The sequence below is a fragment of the Battus philenor genome, unplaced genomic scaffold (genome assembly GCF_028537555.1).
Source record: "Battus philenor isolate CCGP_79_NKW_IND1 unplaced genomic scaffold, ilBatPhil1.0.hap1 SCAF_11, whole genome shotgun sequence".
NCBI lineage: Eukaryota > Metazoa > Arthropoda > Insecta > Lepidoptera > Papilionidae > Battus > Battus philenor.
In genome coordinates, this window is record NW_027181673.1 from 12991798 (window position 1) to 13005679 (window position 13882).

A 13882-nucleotide genomic window follows, 5' to 3' on the forward strand; every position below is an offset into this window, starting at 1 on the left:
ATGTGCGTCTCCGTGGAAGTAACTTTACCAACTATACAAACGTTTCTGCTTCTGTTTTCATTGCGTCTGGGTTGTATTATTATTCTTATTTGGACAACGGTTAGTTCAATGTTCTTTCATTACATAATATATTTAAAATAACTATTATTTTTTTTCTTTTAAAAATTTAAAACCTTTGTTCCGGGAACAAGCACTCCCATAAATAATGCGTAAAGTACTCGATGCGATACAGTAAAGATTTAACATATGCCAGGTTTCTCTCTGGTTATGTAGTTCAAAAAATTGTTGCATTATCAATAAACTACAATCGCACGCGTTAGTTTTTAGCTGGGTGAATCTTTCTAGACTTGAAAGAAATAAACTGTTGATCATCAAATGTTGATATACGACGATATTTTGACGCTATTTTTAATAATGTACACAAAACAGACTAATGCATGACAGATACAATAAGTTATATTCGCGGTAAGCTACGCCAAGTCGAACTGTGAATCCGGTGACCATTTTTGAGGCTGTCATTCCTAATAAAAATATTAACAGCCGTTACTTAACATCTGTAAAATGTGTCTGAACAATAACATGCCTCCTATATACTGTATTATAAATGCAGTAACGTGTATAAAAAATCCACTTCCACTCAGCTAAACGTGTCTAAAGATAATTGAAAATACTGCAGGCAACACTACTTTCAGAGGGTAAAAAGAAAAATATAGTTAATACTGATTAGTATTAAATTAGAATTAAAACATTATCATCCTCATGCATCAAATTCTTTATTATTTAATTCTATCCTTTTAGCGTCATATTTTGACATATATACTCGTAGGATGAAAAATATACAATTCATTAGATTCCGTACTTGTTATATCTTGTCGTAATTTTCTGTAGCGGTTCGTCAATTGTAAAAATAAATAGAAGATTTAAATTACATGTTTTGGTTTATAAAACATTAATCAACGCTCTATTTATCGGTTACGATATACTGTTTATCACTGTGGGTAATTTTATAATTGGAACACTATTGTCCAGTTTGAAAGCTTTCATTCATGCTCGATGTCATTTGGTGTTGTTACGGCTATGTCAAACACGAGGATCCGGAACCCGCGAACTGAGATACGTAGAAATAGATCTAGATTAGTGTTTAACTTTACAAGTGGTTATGGTTTTTCTAGGTTCGAAGGGATTTTTAAATACATTCCATTTTATCTCAGGATTATCATCCTAGATGTATAAGAATTTGTACTATGGGTGAACTGCAGCAGTTACAAGCAAGCGAACACTCTCTTTTTTCTTTTCATATTACATTACTTATTATAGTACAAACAACGTGATGTAATTCAATGATTTGTTAACTCAACCTTTTGAGACAAAGTCTACGGTTCTGTAATAAAATCCTTGAAGCAACTTTACGCGAAAAATATTCTGATTTTTTTTAAAAGAAAAGGATATTCAAACCTAATTGAGAGACCTTTCAATAAAGTATATTATTGTATTAAAAATTATTTACATGAGAAACATGCCTTGGATTAATATTATGCTAATTTTCACGTGATAAATATAAGATTTTTGCCAGATTCTTCTCGATAGAATAACATTTCGAAACTGGCTTTAGTGTATGAAGAAAACTGGGTCCAAAATACGTATTTTTGTATATTATTTCTCTTTGCCAATTAAATTTCAAAATATCTTTATTTGAATAGGCAATAGGCACTGTAAAATCGTCAATTATATTAACTTTATAACTAGTGTAATACCATCGCCTCGGAATGTTGCTCTGCTGAGAAGATCCGGGCCAGAAACTTAAAATTTGCTGTTTTTTAAATAAAATTTATAAATTTTTGATGTTTATTTATAAATAAGTCAACAAACAAAGTACCACACTTTTCCTTCGGGACGTTTATATCTATAAATAAATAAAATAAGAGTGTGTTTTTAATATTAAAATAACAGTTTTTTTCTACATATGAATATATATTACATACATCGAAATTACGTTTTTTTTTTAATTTCTACTGTTCATTCCGGGTAATTTCTGAAATGGCTGAATTGATTTCGACAGAACTTATACTGGCAGGTAGCTGATAGGGTGCAACTTAGGTTACTTTTATAGAAAATCCTTATATTTAATATAAAAACGAAAAAAACTGAATAAACCATATATTTATTTTTTAAATTCTACGCAGATAAAGTTGCGGGCACAGCTAGTATTAAAACATAAATTGTATAAATGACTTTACTCTTCGAAGGTGCTTAGCAAAGCCTATTCAAAAGAATTAACATTAGTTTCATTAAAATACAGTTAAGAACATGCTTCGGCGTCGTGTTCTGCACGTCGGCCATCCTGGAGGTGTTGCTGCGACGCAGCTCTCCCCCCGGCTCCTGGATAGTGTCGCCTAATAAGAAGTACTACGTGGAGTCGAACTTCTTTGTCATATACTATTTATATGTGGCCTTCATAATTGTCGAAGCGATACTGGTACTGTTTACCGTGGTTCATCTTGGTTGGGGACTGTATAAGGTAAGCTTATAACATAATAAAATGACCAAGACCTAAGTTTTTTTTTATTGTTACGTCTATAGTTACGGTACGGGATAAGATAGTGTTTTTTTAACATCAGATTTTCTTTTGTTTTTTTTAGAGACTTAATTTTTTGAAACCTAATTTAATTTGTGTAAATGAGTTCATAGCACATAAGTACATAATAAATGTACGTATTAAGTTGGAAAAAGCGGCACCAAGATGTAACACATAAATGACTTTAAAAACAATAAAAAGGGTCTCTGTCCGTCCCGCAGAGGTTTGTAAGGTTTGATTCTAATAAAAGCACTGGCGAGTTAAATTAATATATTTGTCGTATTAAGTTTTTAGGTTACTTTACGAGGAGATACGAGGAGAAGTTGATATTTTTATATTTACTTTAAGTAGTTACTAGTGTTAAGTAGACAAACTAGATAAAAGAAGCCTAAACAGGCGCAGTGATAAAACAACAACCTACTTCTTTTAGGGTAATTAAAACGTCGCACACATAAGTTTATTTTATTTATATAAATATTATATACATCATTACGTTAGTAGCTATTATTATATTACTATAAGGGTTGTTTTTGTTATCGTTTTTGTTATTTTCTTTCTCATTTCGATTTTTTTCTTTTCCATATTTTAAGATAATCACATAATTAATCTTTGCATCTCCCAAACGGTAACTGGTAGAAAATGCCTTCGTCATTAAGTTCGCCATTATACTTAAATTGTATAAGAAGTATTTAAATATATAAGTAAATAAATAAAATAAATACATAATGAAATGGGTGACTCATTCAAAGCCAAGTGCTTCAATTAAGTTTGTCAAAATATCTGTCTTTTGTTATCACTATCACATTGTTGATGTGTTGCAATTTTAGTAAGGATAGGTTAGTTGTAAAAATGAAATATTGTTTAATTTTTTTTATATTTCTTGGTCACTTTATGAATATTCCTTACTTAAAGTACAATTTTCTAATAAAATCTTGGAAATAATGTTATTACATTCAGAAATATGTGACATTTTTCGGGATCATTTATAAAGATTTATCTTACGGCCGACTCGCGACATGTGGTTTGTGGTAAAAATAAAACAAAAGACAATAAAAGTTAAACTCTCTCCATCCCCCTCCCCCTCTTCTTCTCCCCTCTCTCTCCGTCCCCCTCTCCCTCTTCTTCTCCCCCTCTCTCACTCCATCCCCTTCCCCTTCTTCCTCTCTCTCCTCCTCTATTTCACTACACACACACTACTAGTTCTATCCGTTCTCGTACGCCACTTGTATGTTATGTGGCGCGTCTGTGCTACTCAGGTACGCTGTTCCATCGTCAATCTGGGTGCTTTTAGTGAAAGCAGTCCTTGTTCTGCAGCTGTCGCCATATTGGCTGCTTCTATAGCTCTCGGTATTTAAGTTTCCGTCTTAGGTTTCCTCTTTCCGGCGGCTCTCTTGCAGTGACGGTAAAACATATGACAAGTAAAAATTACTTTCCCCAAATTTCATCACGATGGCAATTTTAGTATTTTCAAGTCTCTATGACTCCAGTGTCAAATTATGTTTCATAGAGATACACCATTACTACTTTCCGTTGATAATATAAATAAATAAATAGGTTCTCTCTTATTACATGATATTGAAAACTCTCTAGGAAGTAAAAACCTAGATAACGTCTGGAACTATTTACTGGAGAGATATTGCGGAAGTATAACAACAGCTTCATATTAGATGGAATCTGTAAAGATCTTGGAAATCAATTATGTGGTCAATACGTCAATACTAAAACTATTGAACCACAACTATTACAATTTATGTGGATATCTTGCAATAAATAATGTCTTTCCGTGTAATCTAATGTCACCCGACTAAGCCGTGACGAAGGGCGGCTCAAGTGACAGACCAAGCCGAGGTCTCTGAACCTAGCCTCTGACAGTCACGGGAGCTATTCGAAAATATTCCTTGGAATTTCATTCCTTTATACTCATCTTAAATCTTCTGTCTCGTTTCGTCCTTTTTAGTCTGGAACTATCTAGAAGTTTCTATTAAAACTTGAAGTACAAAAAACCATACTTCTACGTTCGAGGATCAAGCCGTAGATTTCGGCACAATGGTAGTGTTTTTTGCTTGTGTCATTCGAAGGATTAGCTTACTTTGTGAAATTTCGAATGCCTTACGTATGCGACAATGTTTACTATTTTTGAAAATCATGTGGTACTATCAAACCATAAACTCCTTACGTCTATATCCGGGTTGAAAGAAGTTTTTTCAACAGAAACGATCGAGGATATTGAAGCAGTACCTCATATGCCGTACATTCACGTGGATAGTAGAAGGTGTTCTGCTCCTTTCCCTCTGCCTGAACCACAAGCAGCTGATCGGGTGGTATTTGGTACTTCTTCTGTTCGTCAGTGAGTTTATAAATTATTTTTAAAGTTAAATTAAAATATATATATTTTATCATCAATTTTGCTAACGCATTCATCACCTTCAGCAACTTCCCGCGACCTTCACTAAGTCGTCCGCTCATGTCGGTCAAAATATTACTAAATAAAATTTAATTAAATTAAGAGTATAACGAAGTATTAAAATTTTTAATTTTAGCATCAACAACATTTAAATCCACGCATTAACATCAGTATAGTATTATTGGATAGAATAATATATTAGGGGGATCGGAAAGTAATGTCGTTTCTATCGACAAATTTTAAAGAAAAACCGATTGATTTTTACCGCTCCGGCATTGAAAATTTGTTGCCAGAGGTTATTGATAACGAAGTTAAATATATTGTTGATAAGAAATAAAAAACTTGTTAAAAATGTAGTCGTGTGAATTTAACTTACAAAAGCGACATTACTTTCCGGTCCAAACAATTTCTTAATTCTTATAATATTTGTTTATTTCTTTGAAACTATAGTGGTCCCTTAAAACAGATACGGTAAGTAGTTAAATTACAACGTACAAAAGCTTCAATAAATTCAATTTAGTTTAATTCAGAACAAACAATCACCACCTTAAAGCTTTTGTGTCGAGTTTTTATTTATATTTTTTTGTCTTAACTTTTCTTTTTTTTTTAATCTACAGTTCTGGAATTCTATTCCTTGATAACGGTGTATAGTTACTACGTAAACATTATATACGAACAAAGAGATCCTCGGCATTACACGGAGAAAGTACAACATCTGTACAATTTCTGCACAAGCCCGTTAGTATTTTTTATTATATTTTCCATTCCTTTTCCTTTCATTCCCCATTCCTCTATTCCTTCTCCTAATTACTCAATTTTCCCGAAAAAAAATAGTAGGTGAAGGTTTTACCTAGCGTTTATCAGTGGGCTGGCGGGCGGTACACTTTGTTGCACGACTACCACTGCATCTGCGGAAGTGGCTAAATATTGGTCTTTTTCTTACTTGATATTTTTTGCTTCAGGAAGAGCATTGAGAAACTACGGCAAACTACAACTCAAGTGGATGACGGGTATTCGTATCTCCCCTGAATTTTACCCATTTACAGGTGCATGTTAATATATAATATATTCAAACACGTTGTGCGTACACCATAGGAAAACAGTAGTCATGATGGCTCTAAAAGAGCATCTAAAAACAGCTAAACTTGAAAATAAATCAATAATAATGAATAGACAAACGTATTTAGCCATAAATAAATAAAATAATCTAGTGCAAGGTGCTATAATACGTTTTTGCTACAGAAACGTCAATCAATATTGACAAAATATAGGCAGAATAAAAGTATTTTTAAAAAAAAGTTTGCTTTAGCCATTTTTCAGCGATAGCCATTAAAATGTCAATCCTTTTATCGTTGAAATAAATTTCGTTATTTATTAAAAACGCCTAGAACCTTCCGTAGATAACACGAAAAATAGCATAAAATTGAAGAAATAAAAGAAAAAGAAGAAATTGAGAAAATAGCATGTAATTGAAAGTGATTTTATCCCAGTTCCGTCAAATTTTGCACAGTCAATAGTCATTGGTCCGTTGCGTTATAATATGAAATATAAAAAATAAATTAATATAACAAATTACAGAGTGATCAATTTATTTATGGACTAAATATGAAAATAATAAAAAAGTTATGATCGATACATACTGACTCTTAAATAGCTATTTAAATTTGTAGCTCGTAAGCTGTCAAAGCGCTAAGTATAAATCGAACTGTTGAATTCTAAAAATACGAACTATCATTATATTTTTTATAAATTATCAAGTTTATGTTCAATCCTCTAACCTTTTTCCGTATAAAATTACTGCAAAACATAAGAAAACTTAAAAAAGGATGAATTAAATCGGTAGTCATTCTCAAGTGGAGTGATCTAGCAAAATAGCGGGATTCATTTCTATATGATTATGAACGGAGAACCAGCATCCTCTTAGCACAGATAGTTAAAACCGAAAATTTTTTATTTACAAAAAATCAAAAAAGGTATAAATCCTTTTTACATCATATAGCAAGCTTTAAACTCTAATGCAGCAGAATATCACATATTTACACTGCAAGGTCGTAGAAAAACTTAGGCACATTTTAATTGACGGTATTACGCACCATGTAACGCTATACTAGGGTTCTTCTTCCTTGAATAAATATGACCGGAGGTCCATTAAAAGTCTGTTAATTATATTGATAATTACTTATTGAAGTACATGAATAATAAAAAAAAACAAAATGTCTCTTCAGTTACTCATTAACTTTAAGTTATGTATATTTATAAAATATCTCTACTTTGGAAGCAACCCATCTGAACTACAATAGGCTAATTATTTAATCTTTTGTTGACTCGCGATAAGTTGTTAGCATTTTGACAAATAACAACTAAATGAGTTTCAAAGAAATGGCGGGAAACGAAACGTCAAGATAATATTTCTAACCAATTACCAATAGTCTAATTATATTGTAAACATAATTAATAAAATATATTAATAATTATCTATCTCATATCTAAAAGTTCTTACAAATTTTCAGATTCTAATAAAATATTAAACATTAAATATAATTTAAAGTCCTTTTTAAGAGTAACACATTTTCAGTTGACTTTTGACGATATTTTGTTTTTTATTAATTACACAAACTATACTATGGTAAATATATATATATTGTCATTTTAAATAGTTATAGAATTATAAAAAAATACTAAAAAGAAAGTTATATTTTTAACATCAACGAATGTTAGCTATCATGTAAAAGCCCTTTTTTGTATCAGATAAGTAGATAATTCCGGCCGGATGATAAGACCGTGCACTGCGACCATATAACTAACTAGTCTGTTGTCAAAACCGCGTCACACGCCTCGAAATATTTAATTGTATAAACTAAAAGTACTGTTTTTTTTTTTAAATACAGATTATGTAGTTTTTAATAAAGTAAGGTGTAGTGTGTTTTTATTATACATTTTCGATTTTTTTTTTTAATTATAAATGTTGTTAGAGAAAATGGTTTACGAATTGCCAAGGCTGGCAAAATGTTGCTGTTGTTTGAGTTTGAGAACCGGTTCGCTTATAATCGGATATGTATCCATTGTGAGTATTCTTTTTTCAAAAAATCGATGTAAATTTAAGTATACATTTCTATCTAGTAACCGTCACACATTTTATTCAGTAAAGACATTAATTTTATGTAAAACAATACAACAGTTTTATTAAAATATTTGAGTTTTGAAAATAGAGTAAAAATAAATTTTAATATTTACTTTTATACACTTAACGACATCAACAAGATGTTGAGTCAACAAGGGTGTTGACCCTATGGGGCTACCATTAGACAAATTACGTTTTGCCCATAATAATGATGTCTCGGTCAAGGTTTAAAAATTTTAAAATATTGTTAACTGAGTAATGAAACCTCAAACTTTTTGCCTTTTTACTTAAATAAAGTGGTCCAGATAGATCTCTTGCAAAGATTTCTATGGTTTGTAATAGCTTGATACTTGATTATATCCTGAATAAAAATTTAATATTACACATTAAGAAAATAAGTTGAAAATTTACAAATATGCAATTTTATTTGAAGTAGGTATTTACGGGAACTATTAAATCGTTAATTATATTATCATTATAAGTAGATCTCAGTTGGAAATGCTGTTCTGCTGAGAAGGTCCGGCCAGACACTTAATAGTTACTCCTTTTAAATTAAGTTTAATAAATTTTGATGTATACATTACAATATCAACCATGTAAATGAGTTAAATAAAGATCCGAAACTTTTATTCAAATAATTTTGATTAAAAAAATTTGTCATAAGGAATATTTTTTTTTTCAATTTATAAAATACCGTTAATTTCAGGTATTTTCAACTTTATTCATGGGGGCAACATCCTGGTCACTTTATAAGGTTGTCGTCTTTGTAAATACGAGAAAGATGAACCCGGATCTAGATCACAATGCAGATGCTACAGCCCAGCTTGCACTGGGTGTATACACGTCTCACGCTTACCTCATGCTTGTGCTTTTGTACTATTTCGTGATAAGTCTTTTACTGGTCATAGGAGTGCATTTGGTAAGTTGGTAACAGCAACCACAGATTATTTATAGCTACCATTATACAAAGCATACGGTAAAATCGTAACTGAAAATTATAAAACTATATTGTATAAACTATATCGATTCTAATCGATTGAAATTTCATCAGCATTATCATTAATTCAACGAAATTAATTTCATAAAATATTAATGAAGTAAAGAAACATCTAATTTTTAATTTGTTTTATATTGATATTAATTTTTTATTGAGTTTTTTTAAGCTATGTGCTTTGCCTTGAAGACGATTGTGCGCCGGAAAAAACATTTTCAAATTAAGACAGTATCTAAAATTCTAAGTGTCTAAAAGTCGAAAATCCTAAACCAAATGTCCCCTCTTTAATCCAGTCACTTTTCTCTCCATTTTTTTATTTCATGTGTTCTGATTTTTTTTCTACAATGTTCTATATAATAAATTTTTAATGTTGTTCACCTATACACACAACAGAACCATTATTTATATGACAACTTTTATTGCACTTTTAATTTACGTGTACTGCTGTTATACCTAAATAAATAAATAAATAAATACGTCTATTACAAATATTACCAGTTGTCTATAAATATGGAAAAAATTAAAATGCAACTTTTTCTTTTATTCGCAGAACAAAATTAAATACATGAAGTATTATTTCATAGCCGGTCTGTTTCTTTTGGCGTTGGCATTGGCTTTGGTAGTGGTGACAACCATTTTTCTTGGGTTATTAGCTACTATACCACTACTAAAATGGGCTTGTAAGTATTTTGGTTATCAATTAATATCTATAAGGAGATAAAAATTCGGGATTTTTTATCTGAAACAGAGTATTCAAGTGCTTCATATATACAAATCGTATAAGTAAATAACTTATGATTAGATTCGTCAATAGTTAACGCATCATCAAGTTAAAGTTGAATTAGTTAGCTTAAGCGAGCTTATAGCCGTAACTACAAGTAATGTCGGTATCGAAAGACTGCGCCAAATCTGATAATGTCAGTTAACACGTTCACTGCGGCTTGAGGTCGATTCAGCCTCATGGTAGACTTTGCACTGGTGCGGCGCGTAAAACTCGTGTTTTCTCTCTAGTTGCTGTTTACACTCAACCGTATGAGGTATGACAAAGACAAATATAGCTTTCTTTATGTCTGCGAAGCATTGACTCAATATTGTAAAAAAAATGATTGAAACATGAGGCAGAAAAGGCCTCAACCGCACTACTAGGAAGTTCAGCTTGAGGCTGATTCGACCTCAGCCGCACCAGCTGAAAGTTCTTCAAAATTGGGCCCGCAGTGAACGTGTTAAAATTATATCGACAATGATTGAACTACAGTAGAACTACTTGTTATTTCACTACTACTAGTCCACGTGTCCATACCGACAAGACGACACTTCAAGCGAAGAAAGTATAATCGTCTTGTTTACAAATGACGTACTTCGAGTAACGTCTAAAGTGCGACAGGGTAAGGGTTGACAAACTTCGCCACGGCTAATCACTAAATCGCCGCGCGACTGTGGGAACCCTTCATGATAGTTTTAGTAATCGTAAACTTAGTATATAGAAAGAGGTTTTTTATCACATCATTAAAATGGGACGCCTGTGGTGTATTTACAATGCACCGTAAAAACTGGCAATACCAAACTTTCAACTGACAAAAATCTTAATTCATTTGTAATAAATGGAATCAGATTTTTATTAAAATTCCGCAAAATATTATTGGACTACTATTTATAAAATTGAAAACATATGTCATAGGTAAATTGATCGAAGAGGCATATTATTCGAAAAACGGGTATGTAAATGACTAGAATCCTTGGCGATGACTTCGCTTGATTTTTTTTTATTTTGCCTATATCTGACAGAAAAGTAATGTGCATAAATCAGTATTGTTAAACTTTTTAAAATACGTTGTAGACTTTCTGTGTGCTTTTTCTTCACAACTATACTCCTTGCGAAGCAGAGTAGAGTCAACATTTAATTAATTAAATAAAAATTGTCAGTTAAAAAAAGTTGACGATCAGTCAAAGTTAATTTTTTTATAACTGTCCTGTTAGTAGTTCCAATGTTGAATAAATAAATCTTTATCATTACTTCTTCCGCAAGTGTTCAAATTACTATGTAACTTTGTCAAAACAATCAGTCCGTATAAACCAGCTATGCAGCTTTCTTCACACGACAGTCAATTATTTTATTTAAGATAGAAACTACTCTACTCCTAAACTTCTCTATTCCTAAAATACTATTGCGTTTTATTATTTTTTTTTATTTCAGTGACACTTTTCTACTGTTTAATTGTTGTACGGAGCACATATTTACAAATGGAAGACCAAAATAAACCTCGTGTATATGAAATGCAAATGCTATATAGTCCACCTCAGCACGCTCCACAGATAGCCTGAAATCGTCAATAGCCTCCGACAAATTTAAGTTATTTTTTATTGTATTTCATTAAAAATGAAGTAATCGTAATAAGTTTTTTTCTTATATTTCTGGACCCACACTTTTTATTGAATTCCTTAAAAATCACTTTTTCAAATACACCTCAAATAGGTACGAAAAAAACTAAAGCTTTTGTATGTCAGTATCAGTATTATAGGTTATAATATTTTTTTATATTGTTTTACATATTATCTGTTCAAATAGTGTGCTGTTGTTATGTATTTTATTCAAATAAAAAAATAAGTCTGAACGCCCACACTGGCACTACTATTATACAACATTACATATAAATAAAATGTACAGAATAAACTAGATTAAAAGCAATTTAAACAACAGACAACGATAATTTGTGCAAAGTTTAAAAAAAATAAAAATACTGGTATAAAATTTTAATCAGATTAACTACGTACCTTTATTCAGATTAAAAGTTGTAATAAATGAATAATTAGTAAATAATCAATGTTGAATTTATATTTTGTCTTTTGCTGTAGAAATAAATTATTTAACCGAAAACTTAAGATTATCGTATTTTGAAAAAATTTGATCAAAACCAAACTCTAATGGTTTTTATGGTAAAACCCGGTGAGATATCTGTTTTCTATGTGTATAGCTATTAAAATATTCTTGAATGTTGTATCTATATATTAATCTAAAAAGAATAGACGTATCTTTCAAGTAATTTACGACTGGTGGCCAATTCCACCCAGTGAGAGCGATAGAAGGAGGGATCCTCCGAGTAGAACTCTTCCTATGACGTATTTAAGGGTAAACGTGTTGAGTTGGCGCTAAATTTTTGACAAGTTCGAGGACAATTCTGTTCCGCATACTCAGTACTGATGAAGATTTAAGAGCCACATAGGCTAATATCACTTATATATTAATACGTTTTAGTTTTTTTTTATTTTTTGGTTATTATTAAGTATTGTTAAAGCATTCCGTATATTCGTATAAACATAAGATTTATTTTTCACAACAGTGTTACATTTCAGTTAAGATATAAAATCTCTATTCCTACTGTACTATTTCGATGTTAATGCTGTTAGCCCTAAGGCTGACTGACGGCGAAGGCTGACTGGCTGACTGTCATCTGACATGACTTCACGGAGCGGGAAGGTCGGGGAACTAAACTCTTTATTCCTAAAATTCTCTACTAGTAAATAATAAACGCATATTCTAATAGACTTTTGCCTTTTATATTTGAAGGTTAAATTGGAGGCTACTTAATGTTTAATGGATTAGATTAAACCGCTGGGCTACTAAAATGAAAAAAATATCTAGCTGTTACTGACAAATTTGTCTACCATCAAAATGGAATTAGCTTTTATGTATTTCATGTCTCCGATGGTTGGTACTATAGATGTAAAAAAGCCGATTTAAAACGTTTAAAACCAAAAGTGGCGGTTTAAAACCCCAAATAAATCTTTTTAAACGGTTTAAAACTCGCCTACTAAAATATAAGAACAGTGTTTTTACACATCATTATCGACAATACTTGGTCTTGTGTTAGTTACCTATGCAGTTTATACCTATGTAGGTAAGTATATCACATATAAAGTACTATTACATACAATAGATTAAAATATGTACCTAAATCATAAAGAAATTGTGGATAGGAGTTTTGACCTTTATTTCCAAGTAGTTATGGTCTACTCAAAGGTCCACTCCTCAATTTCTGTTCAAAGAGTTTGCCGACAGAGAGCCACCGCCGACTGCTATGCACACACACAGTCTGTCAAGAAAGTCATGAAAAGAAATAAAATGCTGCCATATTTTATTTTAGGACAGAAATGTCAGTCAGTTTTACAAAGATAGTGGCGCCTCATAAATTTTCATGTCTTTCTTGACTGTATGATCATCATGTTGTCGAGACTTGGACTGTATAAGATTAGCCAGATTTTTTAAAAAAGTCGGGTACCTAATAATCCAATTTTATAACAGCTCATTACCTTTTAGTTATTTAGTAATGTTTGGCATATTTGGTACGAGTACCTTTATATTGAATCCAAATTTGTACATTTTTTTACAATACTGGCAACACTGACATGTCCGCACGCAACACGCTATGTATGTGTGGTGTGGAGTAGGCGAGCTGGCAACGTTGCATCTTGACGTCTCTCCGCGTGAGAAGTGCAAGTGTGTGAGTTTGGTTTTAAACCGCATGAAACTGATTGATAAATCTTTTCAAAATAACCAATATAGTTAACTAGGTAATAGTTTTTCAACTTAGCTAGGTAATGTCTACGCTTGGAATAGATAATGTGTTTATATTTAAGAAAAACATAGTCGTCAACACTAAACGTTTAAAATCGAAAAAAGTGGGTTTTTTCGGTTTTAAACGGTTTTTTTCGTTTTAAACCGATTGGTTTAATTCGTTTTAAACCGGCCTTACATCTATAGTTGGTACAGTATTTTACTTAGGTTGTATA

The 13882-nt window shown here is 31.4% G+C and overlaps 2 protein-coding genes across 2 annotated transcripts; both read left to right on the forward strand.

Moving 5' to 3' along the window:
• LOC137932404 (uncharacterized) lies at positions 1-6008 on the forward strand. Its single transcript, XM_068776018.1, has 5 exons — positions 1-99; positions 2300-2518; positions 4787-4922; positions 5597-5717; positions 5942-6008. The coding sequence occupies exons 1-5, from the start codon at positions 1-3 to the stop codon at positions 6006-6008; spliced, it is 642 nt and encodes a 213-aa protein (XP_068632119.1).
• Positions 6009-7874: 1866 nt separating this feature from the next.
• On the forward strand, positions 7875-11466 carry LOC137931413 (uncharacterized). The gene is made up of 4 exons (XM_068774817.1): positions 7875-8043; positions 8807-9019; positions 9645-9774; positions 11289-11466. Exons 1-4 carry the CDS (start codon positions 7942-7944, stop codon positions 11414-11416), a joined length of 573 nt encoding a protein of 190 aa, XP_068630918.1. The 5' UTR covers positions 7875-7941; the 3' UTR covers positions 11417-11466.
• The last annotated feature ends 2416 nt before the right edge of the window (positions 11467-13882 follow it).